Source organism: Protopterus annectens, chromosome 8.part0, assembly GCF_019279795.1.
Source record: "Protopterus annectens isolate FY-2018-M chromosome 8.part0, PAN1.0, whole genome shotgun sequence".
Lineage (NCBI taxonomy): Eukaryota > Metazoa > Chordata > Ceratodontiformes > Protopteridae > Protopterus > Protopterus annectens.
Window position 1 is genome coordinate 1,300,636,724 of NC_056741.1, and position 26,492 is coordinate 1,300,663,215.

Genomic DNA, 26,492 nt, shown 5'->3' on the forward strand with positions numbered 1-26,492 from the left:
CAGGAAGAACAAATTAGTTTATAGTTTTGACTTTTTTTTTAAATGTCAAGCCAGTTTTCAATATTAGTTTTAGTCTTCTGAAGTATTTCTCACTGACTTTTATTCGTATTTGTTCATGTTTTATTGCTGATCCTTCATTGGTTCCCAAATATTGATACACTTCCTCCTGTTCAAGTTTCTTTATATCACATTCCTGTCCCAAACTGATATTTTCTTGGTGTTGCAGCTTTCCTGCTTTAAATGTTGCTTTTGTGCATTTATCAAGACCAAATAACATTATTAGTATCATTTGAGAAAGGTTTAACCACTTGCAGTTGTGTTTTCAACTCATCATCTGATGAACTCTACATTTTTAAGTCATCCACAAAAAGTAAATGAGAAGTGTTTAAACAGTGTTGTTTTCTAGGAGCCAAATTGTAACCATGGCCTAATCTGTTAATTAAACAGTTTAATAGGTTAAGGGCAAGACCAAACAACAGCAGTGACAGAAAATCACCCTGGAATATCCCCCTTTGAATTTTTATCCCTGGGATTTATTTATTTGGCATTTGTTGACCTGGATAGTCTGACTGGGTCAAAGCCCTTTTTAGTGGAGGCCCGGGGAGAAAAGCTCCAAAGTACAGATAATAACAAAAGTCAACATCACAGTACATGTGCAATACAATGAGAAATACAAGGCTCCAAAACAAAAACTATAACGGATCAAGAATACAGTAAATGTGTAATACAATGACAGTTGTCAGCAGAGGCATTTACAGTAATGAAGGCAAGAGAAATTTAATTACAGTTCGTGTTTGAAGCAGAAAGTAATACAAGTGACATGTACTAGAGGGTAGTAGATAATTCTATGAGAGTAACAAGCTTGAGGGATAGTATACAGTGTGCTGAACAGCTAGAAAGAAAGGTGGTGAACAGGAAGAAGAGTAGATTTAAGACTGTACTGCTGAGGTCAATAATTGATTAATCATGTTATGTTAATGGAAAGTACAGCAGAAGTCAGAGATAAGTGAAGTAGGCTTGAGTGAGTAAGGAATTTGTCTCCTCAGATGGAGGTAGGTAAGAGAAAGATAGAATGAGATAAAAAAACAGGAAGTTGGTATTTGGTGGAAGATAAGGAGTTACGAGTTGGCATGAAGTGAGAGGAATGTGATGGGTATATAGAAGAGGAAGATAGGGGAGTAGGGGAAGTGAGCCAGAGTAGGACTAGATTTGAGGGGAAGATTACAGGAACATATCCTGAGGTTGATTAGGTATTGATTGAGTGAGTTCTTGAATTTATAGGTTTGGGGTATGCATCTTACGGTCAGGGGAAGCTTGTTCCATTGGATGGCAGGAGAGTAGCTGTATAGATTCTGTCCTGCAGATTTGTTAGGTTTGTGTATTTGCAGCAGGTGTTGGTCAGAGCTCTTGAGAAGATGGCAGGTGTATAAAGTGAGTCAAGTGAGGAGATATATACTTGGACAGTCAGAAGGTTTATTGATGATGGTGTGAATTATGAGAAGTTGGGATAATTTGAGGTGGTTTGGAAACTCAAGCCAGTTAAGGGACCTGAGTGCCAGACAGTGGTGAGATTTGGAGGGCAAGTTAGCAGCAAATCTGCCCATTTTGTTATAGGAAGATTCAAGTTTGGAAACGAGAGTAGAGTGAAAGTTAGTCAAGGTTTGTGTGCTATAGAAGAGGTTGGGATGGAGGTAAGCATTGGCAGGTGTTATTGTAGAGTATAACAATTTGCCCTCTGTCATGGCTTAACTGCAAAGTGGTTTGCCACTGCTCTTTGGTCTTTGTAAAGTAATAATCTTGTATATCTGTAAGCATTATTTTATCCATGAATGTGGGATGCTGCCAAATGCTTTCCTTTAATGTATCCAGGGTCTGTATTAGAACATTGAAGTTTCAAAAGTTCGAATGTTCTAATATCGACCCCTATTCAGCAAACACTGAAAATAGTGAAGCTACAGAAAACCAAATTTTTTCCTAGAGAAAGAATTTGGTTGTCCGTTTCTGTCGCTTCGCTATTTTCAGCGCTGTGGTGGAAAGTTACAGGTCGGGTTCAGGTAAGCGTGTGATTGGGCACGGGTTAGGTGAGTTAGGGTGCGGGTTAGGTATGTGTGCGATTGTGTGGATGTGAGGATTAGGGTTTGGGTTAAGGTAAGTGGATAGTTAGTGGAGTATGTACAATTTAGTGTAGGGTTAGATGTAAGATTTTAGGTGTATGTGTGTGGATTGCTGTTTGTTTGGTGTGCTTGTGTTGTGTGTATGTGTTTTGGAACAGCAAATATTTTCCCTAGGAAAAAATTCACTGTTCTGCATGTTCGATGTTGTAAGTGTTCGCTGAATAGGGGTCGATATTAGAACATTCGACGTTTTGAAACTTCGATGTTCTAATATAGACCCATATATTCAAACTCGCGGTGGTGGTGCTGCGATAGTGTTGTCGCCTCACAGTAAGACACTGTCTGGTTTGATTCTCAGCTAGAGCGTCTTCTGCGTGGAGACATGCATGAATGGGCATACCTTCGTTGAAGGTTGTGCGTCATGTCTGGTAACTCGGCACGTAAAAATCAACTACCAGTCATTAGCAGACCGGAGTTCCGCTGTGGCGACCCCTAACCGGGAAAAGCCGAAAGACACAACAACGTAGATTCTTCCTATTTTTAATATTGTCTGTTATGGTTTTATTTAGCAACAAATGTATATAACTTTTTTGTTACTCCTTTGTTCTGTTGCCATAATTGATTTTTTTTTAAATGACTATATACTGTCTGCTTCAGTTCCAGTATATAGTTTATATGTTACTATACTGTTCTTCGTCTATAGTTTTCACTGTGGCTTGCAGGGTCACTGTTAAGGAGGAGTATCATTTTTTTCCTGTTGTTAACCAGGTTGGTGTCCATTTTAGATGCACAAATAAATAATTCTTTCTTAGGACTAAATCTTTGTGTAAAGATGTTAACACTTTTAGCCAAAAGTTAGGTACTGCATCTGGACCTGGGTTTTCCCAATCAGGAGCTTCTCTTAATTTTGTTTCAGTTTCTGTGGTCATTACTTCATCCCATTTCATATCCTGTACATTGGAACCGCTTACTATTTCTTTTAATGTTTTTATCCATTCAGTATTTTATGTTCCACAGAGTTTCTCTGATGTGACATACTCAATGCTGTGTTTCAGTGTCTAAGGTCAGGTATTTAAATGAGATCTTTAGGAATAGTACCATTTTACATATATCATTACATTGCTGGCAGAAGAATGCTGGTGACCTGTTTAGTTTGATTGCAGCTATCACCCTTCCCCTATTTTTGTGTGTGTGGGGGAGTATATAATGTGACTTTTTAATCCCTCATGATTGTTTAAATTCATCTGGTATGGGTGGACTTTTGTATTGCTCATGTACACCAATTTCTAAATGAAGTAATGCAGCTTAGTGTATTGTAGTACACTTGAAAGCCTTGTGTATTAAAGCTGTACTGGCACTTACTTGTTTCTCTTGTTTTTCTTTGTGCATATATTTAATCAGCAAAAATTGAATTCTTGTACCTCAACCACCCAGTATGCTAAATGGTAGTTGCTGTAGGTCCTTTTCTGTACCTGATACAAAAGTAATAACTATCAGCTGACAGTAGCTCTCAGTGAATCCCTAAAAATAGGCATGTTGTTTTAATGAGTGTTCTTGTAGCACAGGTAATCTTTCTGCATTTAATTAATGAATTTTCCAGTTCTTAGTATCTGTGTATGTAATGCTAAACTGTCCCAAGTCCCACTGGATAAAGTGGTTCAGCTGCTCTGCCCAGGGAGCTCATCTAGTTACTGTATGCAATTAGGTTAGTGGCAGATTTTATTGTGAACTAGGCAACAAGTAGTTGTGGGCTGTGAAACTTTCCAGTTATGTACCTAGGAAAATACAAGAAAAAACTCGCTGTCCAACCTGAAATGTGTTTCATTTATACAATATGCCAGTTGCATTAAAACAGTGCTCCTTCCAAGCCACACTAATCTAAATCCTTAATTTGGGAAGTACACTTTAAAGAATTTAACTGGGTGCTGAGGGGAATATACATTTTGACTGAAGTTAAAAAGTTGTTCTAGCAGTGTGCATATAGATTTTAATATGTAGAATAACCACAGGATTTTTAATAGGATATTTTTACGTTGTGTGTTTTAGTTTAATTTTGTTTGCATTTGCAGTGATTTGGCTTACAGTTTTAGAAGGGTATGTATAATTTTAACTACCCCAAAGTCACACACACGTATTTACCTCTTGCAAAAATATGTAAGTACAAAATGTGGTACTGTTAATGTTAAATAAAAGTGAATACATTGTCAGATTAATTCCCTTGTTTTATAATAAAAAAATGACAGTGTTACTTAAAGTAATGGCTTGGATTGTTAGTACAACCATTTCTGACAGTGAATATAATGTCTGGAGGTGTCTGGTATCGCCATGTGTTTCAAAATAAGGACAGAAATACACTGTATTTCCATCCATCCTCAACCCCTTTTTCTCATTTTGCATATGGGGTTGGGGTGTCACTTCACTGGAATGCACTGTATTTATTTGGTGTAATTGCATTATCAATACGGAATAAGGCAACCATTGCAGTTACAACATGAAGTTCAAGGTTATATGAGCAAAAACATTTTTAACTTTTTTTATTTTTTGTAGAATAAAGCTGTAGTCTGTCTCACCTAAGAAGCACAGTGCTGCAGGCTGAATCTTCAAAATGACCCATTATTCAGTCCACTGGTTTCGCAAGGGACTTCGTCTTCACGATAATTCTGCTTTGCTTGCTGCTTTGCAAGATTGCAAAGAGATTTATCCCATATTTATTCTAGACCCCTGGTTCCCTAAGAATATGTGTGTCAGTGTTAACCGCTGGAGATTCCTAATAGAATCCCTTAAAGACCTGGATGAAAGCCTCCGAAAGTTAAACTCAAGGTAGGTGCATATTTGTGAACACCATTATTAAACCAAAAATAAATAAATAAAAACATGCTGAAGATGTGTCCAATAATGGTTACATAAAATTAAATCATAGCGTAATACATTAACATAGAATGCCATGGTTTGCAAATCTTCAGTCTATTTGTTGTTTTTTTTTTTTGTTTTTTTATAGTTATTTTATGTATGTTATGACTTGTGTGGTTTGTTGTTTGGTAAACACTATCATTAAAAGAAGGTGTTTTGTTGTTTTGCAATCTGATACATGGTGCTAAATTACACGCCTTTGCATTTTATGAAATATATTTATTTAGACTTAAAGGTAAATGCTCCAAAATGGGGAAGATTATGAACTGTCAAGGGCACTTCCTGTATAACAGGTTTATTTCTACTGTGTTTTGGAAATTACTGGTTCAAGGAATGTGAATGTAGACGTCTACATTTTACCAAAGAAGGCCTTAATGGAGAAGAAATCCCATACCAAGCATATCTGTTAGAGTGCTTTTGATGTGGTTGATTATTTCTCCAATAACTGGGATTACTTAATCTAGTATGGACAAGGGAACTTGAACCTAAAGACTTAGCCTTGATACTACTCTGTGGAATTCAGATGAACTGTTGGAGAACTTTAATTTCTACTACACCTCTGTTTTTTATAAAGGCCTAGCTACTGCTGTTGCTCTGGTGGTATCATATATATATATATTTTTATTTAGACCTGCATAGTTTACCTGATATTAATGTTTAATATACAACCCACAAGGAGTTTTCAGCCTTGATGTGTTCATTTTATTTCATTGCAGTTAATTTAATTATTGCATGTTTAGTGGATTGACATTGGTTAATTATCTTGATAGTAAATATACTAATATGTCCCCTTGTATAAGCACCCATGATACTCTGGATCCAAATGTGATGGAGAGAGTGGCTGGACTTGTAAGGGCCCTAGTCGTTGTTAGCTTATTAACCTATGAACCTATATACAACAACACATTTTTTATTTTATTTGCTTTGATTCTTGCTTTACTATACTGTTTTCAATTTCTGTTTTAATCTGGGATTTTATCTTTTATTTATTTGTTGTTACACTTTTATTTTTATGCTAATATGTTGTGGCTATTGGCACTATTTGTATATAATTGCAGTATAGTGAAGCTTTTCTGTTTTCATTCTGTTCTTTTTGTCCCACCCTGGTTGCCTTTGCCTGTTTTTTGTCCTTGTAAATGCTTGCATGTATTGCATAAACAACATGTTCCTAGCTACAGGCAGGCTGATTTGGATGCTGCTGTGTACATTCCCATGCTGGACAGGTAGTTTACATACATTCATTCCTAAGGGTAAACTGTCAAAGTTCTTCTCTTCGTATGGTGCCTAAGGTTCTGCATTTCTGTCAGCAGTAATATAAAAGTAATCAAAACATATTAACAAATTCACATTTACAAATATTTCAGGATATATAACAGTATATGAGATGTATAATCTAAGCATCGTTTTCCTGCTTTCTGTTAAACCTCATTTCTCTTCCAAAGCATTTTCTGCATGTATTGTTCCCATAATTTCCATTTTTTCTATATATTTTACTCCTAACCTTTTCTAAGATCTCACTTCCTGTTCTTTTATCTGTGTAACAGTTTTCACTACTCCAAGTATACTTGGTTTAGATTTTGATTTCCATTTTCTAGTAATTGCTTTTTGGCAGCTAGCAGAATTAATCTTAACAAGACCTTACTATGCCTAGCCAATTCAGATTCTGTATCCCATCTCAAAAAAATAATTTCCTTAGTTGCACTCATTTGCTCACCTGGTATTCCTGGCAAGAGTAGTCTATAGGGAATTTTTAAATTCTGCCAGCTCATTCCACTCCCAAAACATACATTCCCAGTTAACTCATTCTCACCATCACACATCCAACATTTGCCATCTACCTGATGAAAAATTCTTTGGAGTCTGTTTGGGGTGTAAAAGTGTCTATGCAAACACTTCCAGGCAAAATCATAAATATTCTAGACTTTGTTGCATATTTGAGAGCCATATATGTCATCCCATTGTTTTTTTGTGAATTGCATATACAGTCTCTCTTCTCAATCTTTTCTGACCTCGTCTAATTGATTCCTGTAGTTGTCTTGCAATATTTTATATGCCCTACTAATTATCCATTGTTTAACAGCTGTTTCTGTTCTAAATTCTGTTAAAAACTCAGCCAGTTCAGGTCTTTCATTTAGGATTCTCCTATCCTTTTCTGTCTGTCTGTATTCTGATAGCAATCCCTGATAGGGAAGGTAATCAGTACCCTGCAATCCAAATGTCTTCTTGGTCTCTTCCCATTCTATTACCTTTCCCTGGCTAATTATTTGTTCCCTGTACATTGGTTCCTCTACTAACTTCCTCCAGTAATTCCCAGCCCCCTCTTATCTATTCTCTGTGCCCTTGATTGCAGTTATCCCTATCAGCAGAATCTCCTTTCTCCACTCCTCTGTTGGTTTAGTTCTTAGTATACTTTCTGCTACTTTATGAATAATAATATTCTGTACAACTGTTGTTGTTCTCCTTACCATTTGCATCCAAAATCCCATTTTTTCCTTATTTTTTGAATTATTCCCCCTTGCTTCATCATCATCCCTTTCCACTTTGAATTGTAGCTTTCTGCTTGTGTTATGTATGTAAGAGCATAACTGTGTAGCTTTGAAATATCTGTTCAAATCAGGTAATCCTAAACCTCTTTTTTTTCTATTGGAAGGATCAACTTACCCCACTTGGCTCTTGCCCTCTTCCTCTCCCAAATAAAATCCTTAAGTTCTTTATTAATTGCTGTCCACAGTTTGTCCTCTGATGGATAAAAATATGCCTAACTTGTGTAAAATCTAAAGGGACTAAAACATTTTTACTGCTTGTATCTTGTTATCCATATCCATAGGCAAGAATTTCCAGTTTCTCAGTTTTTGTGTTATCTTTTGTGTAGTCTCTTCCCACATACCCTTAGTTGCCATAACATAATCCTTTTTAATCCATATTCCTAAATACTTAATCTTATCTTTTCCCCATAAATATGGGGATTGCTGGCCCAATTCATGTGTGGGGTACATACTTTATATCTATAGCCTTTGTTTTATCTTCATTAATTTTATATCCCGAAAAACATGGAACTATCTAAGAATATTCCACAACACTGAGGTGTCATTTTCTGGTTCCATCAGGTATAAAATAATATCATGTGCAAATAATGCCAACTTTTCTTTTACACCAAACTAATTATATCCTTGCATTTCTGAGTTCCTTATTTTCTTTGCCAGTGGTTCTAACTGTAACACAAATAGCAAAGGGTAAAGAGGACCCCCCCTGCCTGGTTTCTCTGTTCAAACACAGCTTATCTGAGAGAAACCCTCCCACTTTAATTCTTGCCTGCGATCCTTCATATAGCCTTCTAATTAACCTTATTATTGCATCAAGGAGTGCAAATGCTTCCAATGCCCTAATTATAAAATTCCAGCTTACTGTGTCAAATGCTTTCTCTGCATCAAACCCATAGAAATACTTTTAAAAAATACATTATTTGCAGTTTCCATTTTCCTTCCTGTTTCCCTTCCCTGAGTCTTTCCAAACATCAGTGACATGAAGTGAGGCAAATGCCTTTCAGTTCCAGACAAGTTTAACAAAGTCAACAAAAGTCCACATTTTCCTCTTATTCTTATACAGCCGTATTTCACAAATGTGATTGATGCTTTGAAGTCTCACATATTTTCACTAATTTCCATGTTACTGGTCTTCTTCCTGTTTATCATAGGTTCATAGGTTCATAGACTATCTGCCCTAGGGCATTTATAAGCCTAGCCAGAGTGTGTGTGGCTTTCACTACCCCTTAGGATGAGAATACTATACCCATTAGTTAGCTGTGCCTCTGTCCAGCAGTGACACAGAGATGATTCCCGGGGTAAACCTATGATCTCCCATCCACTCGTCAAGATTTCTCTTGAACAGAGTCAGTGAGTGGCTCTGCCTCACATGGACTGGGATTCTGTTCCATAGTGTAGGGAGTCTCTGGGTGATGAATCTGTCCCTCCAGCATGTCCTATTTATATCCGTGTTGAGGTTTAAGTCTCTTGCTCTGGTGGATTTGGATTTTTTGAGGTGGAGCATGTCCATTAATTCCGGGTTGGACATGGCCTTGTATGTCAGGCACAGATCACCTCTGAGCAGACGGTATGTGACTGAATAGAGCTGGAGTTTCTTCAGTCGGGCAGCGTATGACATATGTTTGAGCCCCTTTATCCTTTTGGTGAGGAACTTTTGGGGTCTTTCCAACTGCTGCAGGTGTCGGGTAAGGTACATTCCGAATGGGGTGTTGTACTCAATCATTGGTCTGATAAGTGAAGAGTACAGGGGTACAATGACCTCTCCTGATCTGGATGTGAATCCCTTCATGATCAGGTGGGCAATGTAGAAGGTCTTCCTAACCACTTTGGCAATGTGAGTGTCAAAAGAGAGGTTACTGTCAACTTGGGTCCCCAGGTCCCTGATAACTTCTTCCGTGTTTAATGGATTACCACCTATGTGGTAGTTAGGGGTTACCTTATTTTTCCCAAAGGGTATGACTATACATTTTTTGGCATTTAGCTTAAGGCCATGACTCTGGCACCAGTTATCCATTTCTATGAGACCTCTGTGGAGGATGTCTGTGTCTGATGGAGTGTCAATTATGGTGCCCAGTTTGCAGTCATCTGCAAATTCTGTCAGCCACAATCCCCCTATGTTTGCCTGCACTTCAGAAAAATAAATGCCGAACAAGAGGGGGCCCAGGACTGAGCCCTGTGGGACACCGCTCGTGACCGGCTTAGAGTCTGACATGGCACCAGCAACTCTAACCCTGTGGGTTCTGTTCTTGAGCCAGTTTGCAACTCATCTTGTGACATATCGGTTTACATCTAAGCTGGTGAGCTTTTCTATGATGCCCGAGTGGGGTATTGTGTCAAACGCTTTTGCAAGGTCAAGGTAGGCTGTGTGAACTGCCATACCCTCATCAATGGCCTTAGTGACTGTTTCGAAAAAGTCGACCAAGTTCAAGAGGCAGGATCTGCCCTTGACAAAGCCAAATTGGGTAGGATCCAGTGTCTGTAGGTCCCCAATGTCTTTATTTATGAGTTCCATTATGATCCTCTCCATAGCTTTGCAGACAAGGCTCGTCAAGCTTATGGGGCGGTAATTTCCAGGGTCCGTAGAAGCACCGCCTTTGTGGAGTGGGACCAGAGTTGCCGTACGCCATTCTTTGGGTACGTATCCTGTAGTAAGGCTAAGATTAAACAGCAGCCTTATGTGTGGGTTTAGTTCCTCATTGAGTTCGTGTAGCACACAGCCGGGGACACCGTCCGGTCCCATTGATGCTGTGTTTTTTGCTTTAGAGAGAGCAGCTCTCACCTGGGCATCTGAGATGTTTGGGAGGCTAGACTCTGGTGGGATAGATATTTCTCCTTTTGGGGGGGAGGGAGTGGAGAAATTTGCACTGAACCTGTCTGCCAGTATGTTGGCAATGTCTGTGGGTTCAGTGATTTTTGTATCATTTTGGACTAATTCTAAGCATATCTGGGAGTCACCTGGGCATCTGAGATGTTTGGGAGGCTAGACTCTGGTGGGATAGATATTTCTCCTTTTGGGGGGAGGGAGGGGAGAAATTTGCACTGAACCTGTCTGCCAGTATGTTGGCAATGTCTGTGGGTTCAGTGATTTTTGTATCATTTTGGACTAATTCTGAGCATATCTGGGAGTTTCCACCCAAGTTTCTAACATAGCTAAAGAAGGCCTTATGATCGTCTTTTGTGTCATTAGCGATTTTTCTCTCAAAGTTGGCCTTGGATGATTTTATGAGTGATCGTAGTTTTTTGCTAGTAGTGATCAGAGATGCCTTCCCTTTTAGGGATTTTGCTGTGTCATGTAGTAGCTTTCTCCTCTTGTTGTAGAGTTTGTTTATGGCTGGGGTCCACCAGACCGGGCGCCTGCCTTTGGTGGAAAGGGTCTTGATTTTATTAGGGATTGCTTGATCCATACATTCCTGGAGGTGCTCGTAGAAGGCATTTGTAAGGGTTTCAGCAGCATGGGTTGTGGTTTCCACTGGCTCAGGGGCCTTGAAGGATACCACTCCAGTCTTAAGAAGTGTGAAGTTTGCTTTTGAGAAGTTCTTCACTGTGGTCTTTTTTGCTGGGGTTGGAGGCGGGATGTGGATCTCCAGTGAGATTAATTTATGGTCTGATCTCACCAATGAGGGATATACTTCCGGTGTGGAGCATTTTGTCCCCATGTTTGTGATGATCAGGTCTAGTATATTTTCTTTTCTTGTGGGAATGGTGACTAGTTGTTCCATAGCATTTGTGTTTATGAACTCAAGGAACCTTTGGGCTAGGGTGTTGGGGCTTGAGTAATGTTCCCAGTCTATGTTTGGGTTGTTGAAGTCACCTAATATGATGGTGTTTGGAGAGACATTCATACTCTCCAGTGTCTTCAGGAAGGCTGTGTGGGTTTCCTGAGTTTGAGAGGGTGGTCTGTAGCATGCTACAAACTGTAGGGCAGTTTTACCTATGGTTAATTGCACCTGGATGGTCTCCGATGCTTCGTGCGTTGCCACTAACCTGGAGGTGTGGGTATCCTTTATGAATATGGATACTCCCCCTCCTTTTGTGGTTCGGTCCGGATTTTGGGGGCGGAACGCATGATATGAGGTATAACCTGATAGTGCTGGGGTGCTCTCAGGAGCCTTGAACCAGGTTTCAGTCACAGCACAGACATCGATGTTCTCCATACTGAGGAGGGCTTCGAGGGCGTGCATCTTGAGGTTTAGACTTCTGGCATTGAGCAGTATTAACCTTAGTTTTTCTCCATTTTTGTTTTCTAGGGCAGTAGGTTTATCATTTGAGCCTTGCCTAAAAAAGGCACTATGGGGGTGGCAAGAGCCTTTGCCAATATCCAGAAGCCCAGGGTGACAGGTGCAAGCCGTCCCTTGCGAAGCAGCGTGGCTTGTCAAGCATGTCATCCCAGGCAGACAGACATTGGATCCCTTTAGAATGACACCAGTAATTAAGCCAATTATTAAAGCTGATCATTTTGTCTCTGTATTGTGGCATCATTCTTGGTGATGGTAGGATACTGCTCAAGGTCAGGGTCATACCGGCCTGGGCTACATAATCTGAGAGCTCCTCTATGTCTCTTTTCATGTAGTCCAGGGAGGTACGTCTCAGGTCGTTCACACCGGCATGGACAATGACTGAGTCATACTTGTACTTGCTGTGGAGTGACCTGAGTGCTTGTGTTATGTGGCGGATTCTAGCGCCTGACAGGCAGCTTACTGTGACCTTTTCCTTGTTCAGTCTGGTGAGTGGGACGTCAGTGTGTCTGACTACGGAGTCACCTATAACAAGTGTGTCTGGCATTGTGTTTGGCCTTAAGGGCTGTGACTGTTTGGCACACTGACTTTGAGAACTATGTGTTGCATGTCTTATGTCTTGAGGTGGCAGTTGCTTGGGTGTCTGCTTTGGAGGCCTCTGTAGTTTTGGTAGATTTTTGATCAGTGCCTCCGAGTATGTCTTTGTGTGTTTGTGTTTGTCGTCTCCCAACTACAGATTCCGGTTCACTTCCACAATGGTCCCAATTCTTCTGGTCCACTCCTGTCTGTCTCTGAAGCATTTTCCTTTGGATCAGTGAAAAAGGTTTCACTGGCAAAGTCTCTCTCTGTCTGATTTAGTATCAGAAGAAAGAGCCCCCATCTGCTCATTTTTGTTGGACAGACTTTTGCATTTCCTTCTTAGCCTTTTCTGCAGCAAAGAATGACTTTGATCGCCCAGGAAAAAATATTCTGAAGACAGCTGGATATAGCAGCTTGAATATCACATCTGCTTCTCAACATTCCCTAATTACTGGAATAAATTTGTTTCTCTTCTGCCTGATGAACAGTGATTAATCATTTCACAAACACACTGTCTCCAACTTGTATTACGTTGCCCCTTTGCCACAGTTTTGTCAGATCAACTCCTTCTGCTGGTGGTATTGCATCTTTACTGATAAAGGTCTTGGCTGCTTTCTTGTGGTCATATTTGGAGCATACAGACAGTGTGCCCTTTCAGTTAACATTTCCTGTTGAGGAATACCAGTCCAGTTAATTATTTGTGCCATCATAAAATTAATACAGTCTGTTCCTTCTAGTTTCACTGATATAACAGAACATTTTGGATTTTCCCTACTTACTCTGTCTCTAATTGTACCATCTTTTGAAACATCTCTTCTTGAGCAGTCTGATACTCAGCCATCCTTTTCTTAATTTCACCTTCTGATATCTGCATTTTTATCAGTTCATCTGAATATCTAAAGATCTATTTTAAAGCTTCTTCCATTTTTTCTGGCCTTTTGTTATCTGAGTTGATATACTCCTTCAGTGTTGTGTTTATTTTAATCAGCTCTCAGCACATTTGACTTAAATTTTCCTCTAGATTAATGGAAGCCATTTCTTGCATTAAAGCTGGAGCATGGACTGCCTTTTGCTGAACAGCTGCAAGATTCTTTCCAGTCAGTGTTTTCTCTTCACCTTTTCCAGTGGAGTTTCTTTGCAGGCATCTAGGCAGTGTACTTATTAGTTAGTAAAATAATTTTACTCAAATTAACATCTCTTACTGCAGTTTCATACTTTCCATTTTCACACTGAAAGATGTCAAGCTGTTGATCAGTGTACGGCCTTTATTGGAAGTCCCACAGAAAGTCAGTTATTCTTTTGCACAGTAGCTACAGCATTTATTGTGTGTTTTTTCACAGGAAGCCTTATTTTGGATGATTAATTTGTTTCTAGGATGTTGTAAACTGATGTTTTTGGAAACATAAAGCTGTGCACAAGTATGTGGTGCAGGACTGTTGTCTCCAACAAATACAGAGGAGAAGCTGCAGTGACTACCATTAACAAAACAGATATAGTTTTTCACACTTTTTCATGAAGATGGGATTTGCCACCGTGGAAATTAAGTATTTTGAAATAAGTTTTTGTTCTTATGAAAATGCTTTTAATAGATGTATTGTTTTTCCAAACTGATTCCAAAGATAGAACAAATAAAGTTTTTCATCTTCTTTCAGACTATTTGTGATTCGTGGAAATCCAGCAGAGGTGTTTCCATGCCTCTTCAAGGACTGGAAAGTAACTCGACTGACTTTTGAGGTAGACACAGAACCATATGCTAGGCAGCGGGATGCAAAAGTAGTGAAACTGGCAGAAGAGCATGGAGTGGAGGTTATTCAAAGAGTATCAAATACTCTTTATGACACTGAAAGGTAAGTGGTGCCTTTTTCTTTATCTATACATGATGCTGACTTTAAGCATCATTATAAGATATCCAGTATTTGGTAACTTGGAACATACAAAAATGTTTATGAATGTGGGCTATGACGTTCTAGTGATTTTGATAGTTTATCTTTCCATAAACCGACAGTGTTTTAACGTGGGAGAGAAAATGTGTACCACAAAAAAAAATACTTAGCTGATTAACAGTATTATAAGTAGACAGCAGAATGTATAAATTTAAAGAAAGGGATGGAAACGCACCTCCCAGAGCTGCTCACTATACAGACAAATGGGTATTACAACCATGCATGTACTGATGACAAACAGCCAGCTGCCAGCGAGAGTAACCCCCGGCACCTGATCCCTTCGTTTGTATAATGTGTAAATGAACTCTACTTCTCAACCAAGGCCGTGGATATTAAAATGTGTATGAATCACACCTGCTTATGTCTACAGAGTAGCAGCCAATGGGGAATTTATATACTGTGGCAGTCTGATGTCGATACTCATTGTCAGGCAAGCCACTGCTGTACCTCCAGCCCCAGAAGTAACAGATTTTTGAAGGTTTCTGTTAATGCACTCTACATAAAATGATCACATGTTTGTTGTCTTAATAGATAAAATGATTCATACCCTATGGAGAGTGCGATCTTTATGATGTTCGTAGTGTCAGGAAGGCTTGTCATTATGATAGCTCTCTAGCACCTCCCTGTTCTATAGTCATAAGAAACACCGTGAAAATGCATTTTGATTCCATATTCAGTATAGTTGTGTTCATAACTGTTATTCTGGATACATGTACTGTCCACAGACTTTATAGATAAAATATCCTATTTAGGACTGTTGCTGTTTTTAAATGTTATGTCTGCTTCTGATTCACAAACTGCTTTAAAAGAATCATTGCTGTAGGAACTAAGTAAAAGAAGCATTTTAAGTTCAAGCTGTAGAAATTCAGTGTTCTAGTTACATATGTATTCTGTATGAGAATCCTACATGTCAACAGACAATTTATGTACGCTTTGCAAATGATAAATGAAATTAAATGTCTTTGTAGCAAAGGATAGTGTTTTGCAGAATGAATGTTGATTTCTACTCTAGCAATTTGCTGTGGTTTCAGTAATAAAATAGTGTCAGCTTTTCAGTTTGTTAAGATTTACTTACAAGGATGAACATGAAATTACTTATGCAAAAATTTTAGGAAGTAACAGAAAAGAAATCTCAGTCACAAATGCACTGCTAGGATGTTTCAGTAAATCTTATAGCAAAAAATCTTCTTGTAAAAGTTCACATAATCTAGTCTGTTCACAGCAGTATTCATAGGTAGGTACTAGGCTTATCAGCCCAAGGGCCTAAGTAAGCCTAGCCAACAAGGTTCCCTGGCTTTCGTCACCCAAGAAAGTTATTTTCCTGTGCCACTGTCGAGCAGAGAGACAGAAGTGATCCCCGTGGTGCATTTCCCATTTCCCATGCACTCATCAGAATTTTTCTTGAAGAGTGCTAATGAAGAACTTTGCTTGACATAGATGGGTAGCCTGTTCGAGTATGGGGGAAGTGTGTGGGACAGGAGTCTATCCCTCTAGCATGTCCTGTTTATTGTGGTGACAAGGTTTAGGTCCCTCGAGTGTGTAGCTTGGAGGGATTGGGATTTCTTTAGGTGTAGCATGTCCAACAGCTCTGGGTTTGACATAGCTTTATATATTAGGCAGAGATCACCTCGGAATAGGCGATATGCTACGGAGTAAAGCTGGAGTTTTTTGAGGTGGTCAGTGTAGGGCATTTGTTTGAGGCCAGTAATCCTCTTTGTGGGGTACTTATGTGGCCTTTCCAGCTGCTGCAGATGTCTTGTGAGGTACATTCCAAAAGGGGTATTGTACTCTATAATGGGTCTAATGAGTGTCGAGTAGAGGGGAACAATGACCTGTTTTTTCCTGGATGAGAACCCTTTTTATGATGAGGTGTGCCACGTAGAAGGACTTCCTGACTACTGTGGCGATGTGACTATCAAAGGAGAGACTATTGTCCACCTGGGTCCCAAGGTCTTTTATCACACATTCGGTGTTAAGTAGATTGCTGCCTATGTGGTAGTTCATGGGTACAGAGTTTTTACCAAAGGGGATGACACTGCACTTTTTGGCATTGAGCTTGAGGCCATGGCTCTGACACCAGGCATCTGTCTCAGCGAGGCCCTTCTGTAGGTTGTCCACATCATTTGGGGACTTGACTATGGCTCCTAGTTTGAAGTCATCTGTGAACTTCGTTAGCCAGAGGTCTTCTGTGTTAGCCTGTACTTCAGAGAAGTAGATACCAAACAGGAGAGGTCCCAGGACGGAACCCTGTGGTACTCCACTTGTCACTGCTTTGAGGTCAGATTTGGAGTTTGCAACTTTTACAGTGTGGGTTCTGTTAGTGAGCCAGTTGGCAACCCATCTTGTGATGTAGGGATTTATACCTAGTTTAGTGAGTTTAGCTATAATTCCAGAATGGTGGATGGTGTTGAAAGCCTTGACGAGGTCAAGATAGGCTGTGTGAGCCACCTTGCCCTTATCTATATCTGTGGTGACTGCTTCAAAGAAATCGATCAGGTTCAGGAGGCATGATCTGCCTTTCACAATCCCGAACTGGGTGGGATCCAGAGTTTGGAGGTTACCAATGTCTTTGTTTACGAGTTCCATGATGATATGTTCCATGGCCTTGCAGACCAGGCTCGTCAGGTTAATAGGTCGATTGTTCCCGGGATTGGTGGTGGCTCCCCCTTTTGTGGAGTGGGATAACTGTTGCTGTGTGCCATTCGGTGGGCACAAAGCCTGATGCGAGGCTATTATTGAACATGGTACTTAAGTGGGGAGCCAGTTCGTTCTGAAGTTCGTGTTAAAACGCAGCCTGGGATGTTGTCCAGTCCCATGGATTCTGTGTTTTTTGCTTTAGAGAGTGCAGCTTTTACCTGCGTAGTTGTGATTACAGGGACTATGCATTCTTCCTGTATAGATATGGGCCCTTGTACGGGTGGGGGTAAAGTTAGCACTGAACCTGTCTGCCTTGATGTTGGCAATATCAGTTGCTTCTGTAATTTTCATGCCTTTGTGCTGTAACTCAGAGCAGATCTGGGTGTTGCCATTGAGATTCTTGACATAGCTATAGAATGTTTTATGGTTGTCCTTGGAATTAGTGGTGATTTTGTTTTCGTAGCTAGCTTTGCAGGATCTTATAAGGAATCTCCGCTTCTTACTGAGGCTGACCAGGGAGCTCCTCCACTCATGGGATTTTACTCTCTTACAACAGTTTCTTCCTTCTGTTGTACAGTTTGTTTATGGCAGGGGACCACCAGATGGGCTTCCTTTTTTGGAGGATAGCGTCTTGGTTCTGTTTGGGATAGTATGATCCATACACTTGTGTAAGTGCTTATAGAGTGTATTTGTGTAGGATTCAGCAGTTGTAACTGTATTGTCCATCTGCATGGGTGTCATAAAGTTCACCACTTCTGTCTTAAGAAGCACGAACTTGGCTTTGGAGAATTTTTTTACCGTGGTTTCCTTAATGGGGGCGGGGGGGCCGGGATGTGGATATCAAGGGTGATTAGTTTATTGTCGGATCGGACCAACGAGGAGTTGACTTCAGGTGTGAAACACACCAGTCACTCATGTTGGTAATGACTAGGTCTAGGATATTGTTGCCCCTGGTGGGGGTGTGGATAAGTTGATCAGGGCATTGGAGTTTAGAATTCCAGAAAGCGTTGAGCTAAGGAGTTAGTACACAAGTAGTTTTCCCAGTTATTGGTGGGGTAGCTGAAGTCGCCCATTATTAGGGTGTTTGGTTGAACCCTAATATTTTACTACATAAAGAAAAGAGGAGTGGGAATCCTGGGGCATGGTGGGGGATCTGTATCAAGCTACAATTTGGATTGCAGTTTTGCCCAGAGTTAGTTGCGCTTGGATAACCTTGGATGCATTATGCTGAGCAACTAGCCTGGAGGTGTGGATATCCTTAATGAATATGGACACACCTCCGCCTTTGGTGTTTCGGTCCAGGTTACATGGCTGAAAAGTGTGGTACGAGTTATAGCCTGGTAGTGCAGGGGTGCTCTCTGGAGCCTTGAACCAGGTCTCAGTCACTGCACAGATATCGATGTTCTCCATTTTAAGGAGTGCCTTGAGTGAGTGCATTTTGAGATTTAGACTTCTAGCATTGAGTAGCATTACCCTCAGTTTTTGCTTGCCTGTTCTTGTTACGGTGGTGAATTTGTTATTTGAACCTTGCCTAAAAAAGGCACTATAGGGGCAGGAAGAGCCTTAGCCAGTATCCAGAATCCCAGGGCTAACAGGTGCAGGCCATCTGTGACAAAGCATCGTGGTCTGTCGACCATGTCATCCCAAGCAGACAGATACTGGATCCCCTTAGAATGACACCAGAAGCTTAGCCAATTGTACTGTGGTATCATTCTGGGCGATGGCAGAATACTACTCAGGGCTAGGGTCATACCTGCCTGGGCTACAAGATCGGAGAGCTCTTCCATGTCTCTTTTCATGTAGTCCAGGGAGGTACATCTCAGGTCATTCACACCAACATGGACAATGACAGAGTCATATTTGTACTTGTTGTGGAGTGACCTGAGTGTGTGGGTTATGTGGCAGATCCTAACACCCGACAGTAACCTTGCCTGGTGAGTGGGACATGAGTCACCTATGACTAGTGTGTTGGGTACGTTGTTTTGCCTTATTGGCTGTGGTTGAGTGGCACACTGAGTCTGTGGGCTATTGTCATTTGGGTTGTGTTGGGGGATGGAGGTTGCTTGCGTTTCTGCTTTGGAGGTCTCTGTTGCTTAGACATCATTATTGAGAGCCTCCGTAAATGTTTTTGTGTTACTATGTGTGGATTTTGGTGGTGTAGATTTAGTGAGACTATGTGATGAGTGTGGTTTGGTGCAAATGTTTACCTTCTCCTCATGACTGTCAAGTCCAGTCTTGGTTGGAGAGAGCTTTTCCTCCAGTTTTGCTAGATTCCTTTGTACTAATTACACAATGTTTTTTTTCCACAAACGTTTATTTAGGATAAACCGTACTTAAAGTTAGCAGTGTTTTCCTGTCAGCACACTTAACCATTCGGGGGGGGATAATTACGTTAGTTTATACTTTGCACAGCTAGAGCTCCTTTCCCTTTTTCAGGTGTCAGGAACCCATTCCAGACTGTTTTCACCACTTACATGTAGCTCCCTGGACCGTGTCTAGACTCGAGGTCTGGAATGTTGCTCCATCAAGAAGTGGTGGCCATGATATACTATTAAAGACAGCTGTGTCTTATTAATTGTCATGAAAAAATGTGCCAGTCTGGTTTTCTTGCCTGCTTAGACATAGAAACTCTGTGTTTTCTTTCTATGATACACCTTCTAGTAAAGGTAACCCCAGCTATTGTAATAATAACAAATGTAACACCACAATAAGTAATGTGCTTCCCTGGCTAAGCACTCAATATGTTACAACATATGGGTGACCATTAATGTGTTTCTTTTGATACTCATGCTAACATCCAGACTGCATGTAGTCCGCATGAGACAGTGGTTGTATGTCACTCCATTCTATGTTTGTGATTGTCTTAACTTTACAGTATTTGTTTTCACTGTCAGAAACTACAATACAGATTTTGCTTGAATCATTAAGGTCTTGTTTACAAGTAATCAACTGAGTTTAGTCAAAAACCCTTTTCAGTGAAGCCTCTGCGAGAAAGGCTGCATTGTTTTGCAAACATTTTTACAGACCTTCAGTAACTGCTTGAATGGACATCAAGTAGTATACATTAACAGTTGCACGTAAATTTGCTTATTAGATTATTTGCAAATTAAATGAAGGCAGCTGTTACAGTATAAAACTACTTCTGCATTGAGGAGATGTTGAACTGTTAATCATGGACTGAAACTAAATGCCAAAAAATGCATTATTGTATCCTTTGGGAAGTCATCTATCCCAGGGAACTACCACATTGACAATATGCCCATAAGAGTTGACCCAGTTGTTTGGGATTTGGGAACTTATATGAATGGTGGCCTAAATTTTGCACAACGTGTCCATTGTTGTAAGAAAGTTCTTCTATAATGCACAGCTTATAAACAAAGGGATTCTGTCTAGATCTAGGGATGTCCTCGTTTCCCTTTACACAGCCTTCATTAGGGCAGTCTGTGAATATAATGACTCCTTTGGCATGCATCTGTCCAGATGGGTCTATATCAGATTGTCGAATGCTGACAAGTTCGAAGCACTAAACTTCGAACTTGAAAGTTCAAAATCTAACAACGTTGAATGTCAAACAACACTCAACCCCCCCCCCCCAAAAAACGCTCTATGCAGGGGGGTAAGCCCCCTGCACCCCCACACCCCTCCGCTACTTAAATATACCAACTCCAAGATCGCACTACAGTGCAGTAAAAGGAAGTCTTCCCTTCCCGCACTCTATGGCGATCTCCGTTCTACATTTCAATGTTTTTAGACTTCGAACTTTGAAGTTCGAAGTTTAGTGCTTCGAACTTGTCAGCATTCAACATTATGATATAGACTCGTCCAGACACATGTAATGATTAGAACACCCAGAAAGATACCTTCCTAAGAGAATACAAGGCCTAAACAACTTGCCCTACATGGACCGACTCAAAGTACTCTGTATCCTTTCAGACTGCTAAGAGATGACCTGCACCGGACATACTAGGCATCCTCTTACCCAATACTGATGTGTTTACTGCATGTCAGTATGTCAAGGGACATCAGAAGTACTCTGTCTAGGGATCTAAACCTCTACTGCAACATCAACATAACGTTTTTGAGTAGCAGGTATATCCCCCAGAGGATACAGCTGCTCTAGAACAGACTTCCCCATCCATATAAAAGAAAGTTCATCCTTGTCCATGTTCTGTACATAGTGATTTGCATAGTAAGTAAAAGTAAAAATGCATTTTTTTTCTCATTTTATTTTACTCATAACTGCTGTTTTTTACATAGCAATTCCATGTCCATCTTGTAACCAGTACATTGAGATTAACTGTTTTGTACAAGATATGTTTTCTCTTCTTAGATGAAACAGGGCACCTTTGCCAATAGATCCCAAATGTTATTCTTTTGAAAATCCTGAATGTTTAGAGACTAAATGAAATTGTACCATTAACAACAGTTATTTTCCTTTGCAATTATAAATGGTAAAAAAAGTACATTAAGGATGATATAGTATCTTTTATCCTTTTACTCTTTTCTTCATAAATTTGTAGGCAAGTACTAGGCTAGCTGCCCTCGCAGGTGATTTTAGGCCTAGACAGTTACCTTCAAAGGTGAGAATCAAAACCTGTACCTTGTGTCTGTGAGGTCGACAGCTTTTTTTTTTCATAACAAGAAACATCTTTACTAAACTACCATCCGTGACACAGGCAATCACACATCTACACAAATAAAAACAAGTCACACTGACATAATTCCATTCTCAAACACAATGCATCATCCCAGTCAGTCCAGTCACTGCCAGTCAAACACCACACAGCCCACTCCAACCCCCCCTGCATGCACCAATCCCACAACTCCCACCCCCTTCCATGCAATTCACTCCCACCCTTCTCCAAAGGTTCCACCTGTAGTTGTTCCATCGCTGTCACCACATTCACCACCTCCAGTACCATTGATCCTGACGCCTTCTTCCACTCTCCAGCAACTGCCTCTTCAGCAACTACAATAACTAGACTCAGCATGGCTCTACCATGTCCAGGCAACTCCAACTCTGCACTATAGCTCAAAAAATCATCCTCCCAGCTACACCAATTTGTCCGCCAAGCACCCCCAACAGAGCAGTCTACAAGAAACCTCCAAAGTCTGCCAACTCACTGTACTCCCAGGAAAACATGCTCCCAACTATCTCCCCCCTCCCCCACCACACCTCCAACCCTGCCCATCCACCTGAGGAAAAATTTCCTGGAGTCTACTTTGGGCACAAAAAACACACATGCAAACACCTCAAAGTAAAGATCCGAAATCCTCTAGACACACAAACATCCCCACATTGTTTCTCTGCAAGCTACCCATCCAGTCCCTTCACATCCCCACATTGTTTCTCTGCAAGCTACCCATCCAGTCCCTTCTCCCACTCCACTCCACCCTCCTCCAATCGACCCCCACAGTTATCATGCAATATTTCATATGCTGTACTAATTGTTCCCCCTTCAACAGCAGCCTCCATTCTACACTCCAGCAAAAACTCCACCAGTGCTGGTTTCCCATCCAGAATCCCCCCACAACTCTCCCTGCCTACAACCTGATACCAGTCCCTGACAGAAGACTATCTCCAGCATGCAGTCCAAATAAATTCACAGCCTCTTCCTATTCCACCACCCCCAACTCACTTGCTCCCAACACCTTGATTCTCCCTGCCAGTCCCCTCCAAATAAATTCCAGCCCCCTTGCCTATTGTCTGCATTGTCCAAGTATAGTCATCCCCATAGGCAGAATCCCCTATCTCCACTCCTGTGCTGGCCCAGCTCTCAAAACACACTCTGCCACTCTACTAATACAGCACTCTGTATGGCCATTGCCATTCACCTCAAGGATCTGTATCTAAAACCCCAAATATTTTCATAAATTTCCTCAAAATCTACCCTCCTTTATTATATTCCCCTTTCTGTGCCACCTAGATACATCTTCACTGCGGAAAATCAAGTACCAGTCCCAACCTTTAAGTAATATTCCCTACTGAAAGCTGATTATTTCTCCCAGAAAATTCCAAGCTCCATTATAGCAGTTTTAGGTGAAATATAAATACATGCCATTGTAATCCTCCTCACTTGCCAGTAGCCCCTTAGTACTACAAATCTGACATTATCTTTTTTGTCTTTTTCTATAACTATTGGAGCTCTTCTTGCAATTAATATAAGTACTCCTCTTTTCCTTTGTCGCAGGTATTCCACAGAATAACCATCCTGGAAAACTTTCTTTATCAAATTCATATGTTCATTTCTTTCCATGTGTGTCTCCTGTAGCATAGCTATTTGCACTCTACATTTTATAGTTCACTGCTCTTTTTGTGTATATATATATATATATATATATATATATATATATATATATATATATATGTGTATGTGTGTATATATATATATATATATATATATATATATATATATATATATATAAAGCCATTTACATTTAAAGATAATATAGAAAGTATAATTTTGTTAAACAACTTTTTAACAGCTTTTTTTGTTAAGTGTCTAGTTCCATATTTTGTGTTGTAAGCTAATCTTTGGTTATTTCTTGTCATATCCATTTGAGCATATGTCACATCTTACACAGATGTCCTTCAAGGATGCATCTGCAGTCCTAACATATGGGTTGTCCTGCCTCAGGCAGGATTCCAAAGTCTGGGTCTGGCCTCGGCTGATGTCGCACTTCACCAGCTGCTGTGTATTGGGTATAAAGGCATCAGCCGACGCCATTTTCCTCAGTCTTTCGTGCCCCAAGCAGAAGCTGTTCGCAAGTGCGGTCGGTCAGATCCAGAGATTTCTACTACAAGACTTCTAAAAGCTGGGACTCTTTCTTGCCTCAGCCGATGTCAGAAAAAGTAAATAATTGTTTAACTTGTGGGAAACAAATACCTCAAAAAAGATTTCCACTCTTAATCCCTTCCTTGCTTAGGCCCAGACCACATCAGCTTGTCCTTCAACCGACGGACACTTAGACGCCGGTCGGAGTTTGCAGAGGAGTTTTTGGTCCCGCTTTTGCTTACAAAATGCCGCCGGAGACACAATTAGCTAAAAGCGTAAGGAAAAGGACCGACAGTTCACGGTTTCGGCTGAAACCACGGTTAAGCTGAAACCGAGTCCTGGTTCTTCCTTAAAGCATGCCTCCGGCCTCACAGAGCATGGCTGAATCTGCTACTGAAATTTCCCCTGCTGTAGCAGGCACCCAGGACTTATCAGATACTATTCCTTTAGACATATCTACTCCTGCACGTGGAGCTGCTAGGCCCCCTGCATCTATGTCTATCAAGGCTTTTTCTAGGGCTAAAGCAGCTAAATCCTCTAAGGCCTTGCCTGCTAAAACCCCCTCACACAGGCCTACCTCTAGTTCCCAAATGCTCAGCCTGGCTGAGGATCTCATTTCTTTTTTCAGGGGATCCCAACCTCACCCAGACAGGGCCTCTCAACCCCCTCCAGAGAAGAGGCCTAGAACAGAGCCCCCGGATCCTGTGTCTACAGACTATTCCTCGGATGATTCAGAAAACTCAGACCCTCCAGAAGGCCCATATTCTCCTTATGAGGATTCTGATGCAGAAGACTCTATTCCTTCTGCCTCTCCTCCTGAGGAATTTTCTTTTGGGGGAACCTTACATGCTATGAGAGCGCATTTTCAATGGCAGGGCCACGATTTTTCCGATTCAAGGAAAAGGCTAAGGACCTTTTACATTTACCACTGCATAGGCCTTTAGCCATTCCTCCAGTACTAACAGTTGTTGATGATGCATATAATGATGCCTGTACTGCCCCTGACTCTCTTCCTCTGGCCCCTGCCAAGCCCGACAGATATTACAGGGTCCTGGACACACACTTTCACTTGTATAAGGCTCCTATTGCAGATCCTGAAACCATTTCACAGGGCCCCAAAGCTGTAGCAGCTGCCTCTGCCAAAACCTCTGAAAGAGAATCTAGAGCATTAGAGAGATGGGGTAAAAAAGTTTATACTTCTGCTACTCTTTTGGCCAGGGCCTTAAACTGTCAATTCCACATGATTCAGTATCAGGAATTTTTGTTAGACCAGCTAAATAAAAAAACTGTCCTCTCCTGAACCTATAGACCGTAAGTCCCTTCAGGATTTGGTACATAACACTCAGCAGGTCAGTAATCATTCATTAAAATGCGGCTATGATGCACTGGAGGCTTCCTTTAGATCAGCTATGACTGGAACAGTGATTAGAAGGCATGCCTGGTTAAAAGAGCAATCCTTACCAGACCATGTTAAGTCAAAGCTCCTAGATGCTCCTATGGAGAAACAAAGTTTGTTTGGCTCCCCTCCACAGCAAGTGCTAAAGAAGGTGGAAGAAAAAGCAAAATCTGTCCAAACAGTCAAGGATTTCTTACAGGTCCAACCTCCGAGGTTTAGTAGAAATTGGCCTTCGAAGAATTGGTCCTTTCCAGACACCTCCAGAGCACAGAGAGGCAGAAATAGGCGCCCAAGAGGCAGAGGTCAATCCAGAGGTGCCTACAGGGGACGTCAGTGGTAGCCTAACAACCAGAGAAGTACTGCCACAGATTCAGCTACGACCACTTCCACAGGACAGACGCAATGACTTGGCTCTGATACCGCCTACCAGGGAACAACTGGAAGCATCCTTAGCTAGCCTTATTTTCCGTAAACTGGCATTACATTACAGGAGACAAATGGATTTTACAGACAATAGACAAAGGCTACAGGTTTCACTTCCACACTCTACCAAAAAAGAGAGGAATGCCAAACCTACCACCAAACCAAAAAACAAACGCTCTAGAACAAATCAACCACCTACTAAGGATGAGAGCTATAGAAAAGGTACCGCCTATGGAACAAGGGCAAGGATTTTACTCCAGACTTTTCCTGGTACCAAGGAAAGAAAACCAGTGGAGGCCTATTCTCGACCTGTCCGCTCTGAACACATATCTCATTGTTCCAAAATTCAAAATGCTGACCCTACAGCAACTTCTTCCCATGCTGGGCAAGGAGTCTTGGCTGGTGACTCTAGATCTCAAGGAGGCATACCTGCACGTCCCTATACGACCAGATTGCAGAAGATACCTCAGATTTCTTGCAGGATCAGAGCATTATCAATTCTCAGCATTGCCCTTTGGCTTATCTACCAGAGTATTCACGAAATGCCTGGCATCAGTAATTGCTCATTGCAGGCTTCAGGAATTCAGATTTATCCATACCTGGACGACTGCCTAATACAAGCGGACAACAAGACCAAATTAACAAAAGATTTGGAAAAGGTTATACAACTGCTGCAAGCCCTGGGATACACAGTCAACATGAAAAGTCAAGGCTGGTACCATCCCAAAGGATAACATTCTTGGGTGCAGAACTGGACACATCAAATCAGATGGCATTTCTCACAGCAGAAAAACAAAAGCAACTGCCACTCTATTTCATGGCATTAACAACACAGAACCAGCTTACAGCAAGGAAAGTCCTGCAAGCCCTGGGTTACATGGCATCCTGCATAATATTGATTCCGCATGCCAGGCTGCATATGAGAAAGTTGCAATG

At 41.0% G+C, this 26,492-nt stretch overlaps 1 protein-coding gene across 2 annotated transcripts in view; it reads left to right on the forward strand.

Moving 5' to 3' along the window:
- LOC122809369 (cryptochrome-2-like) overlaps nt 1-26,492 on the forward strand; it is a 321,493-nt gene that overhangs the window by 80,403 nt on the left and 214,598 nt on the right. For both annotated transcript variants that reach the window (XM_044080815.1, XM_044080813.1), the window contains exons 2-3: nt 4,662-4,934; nt 14,034-14,228. In XM_044080815.1, coding sequence (XP_043936750.1) covers nt 4,720-4,934; nt 14,034-14,228 — 410 coding nt within the window. In that variant the 5' untranslated portion in view covers nt 4,662-4,719. The remainder of the gene's footprint in view (nt 1-4,661; nt 4,935-14,033; nt 14,229-26,492) is intronic.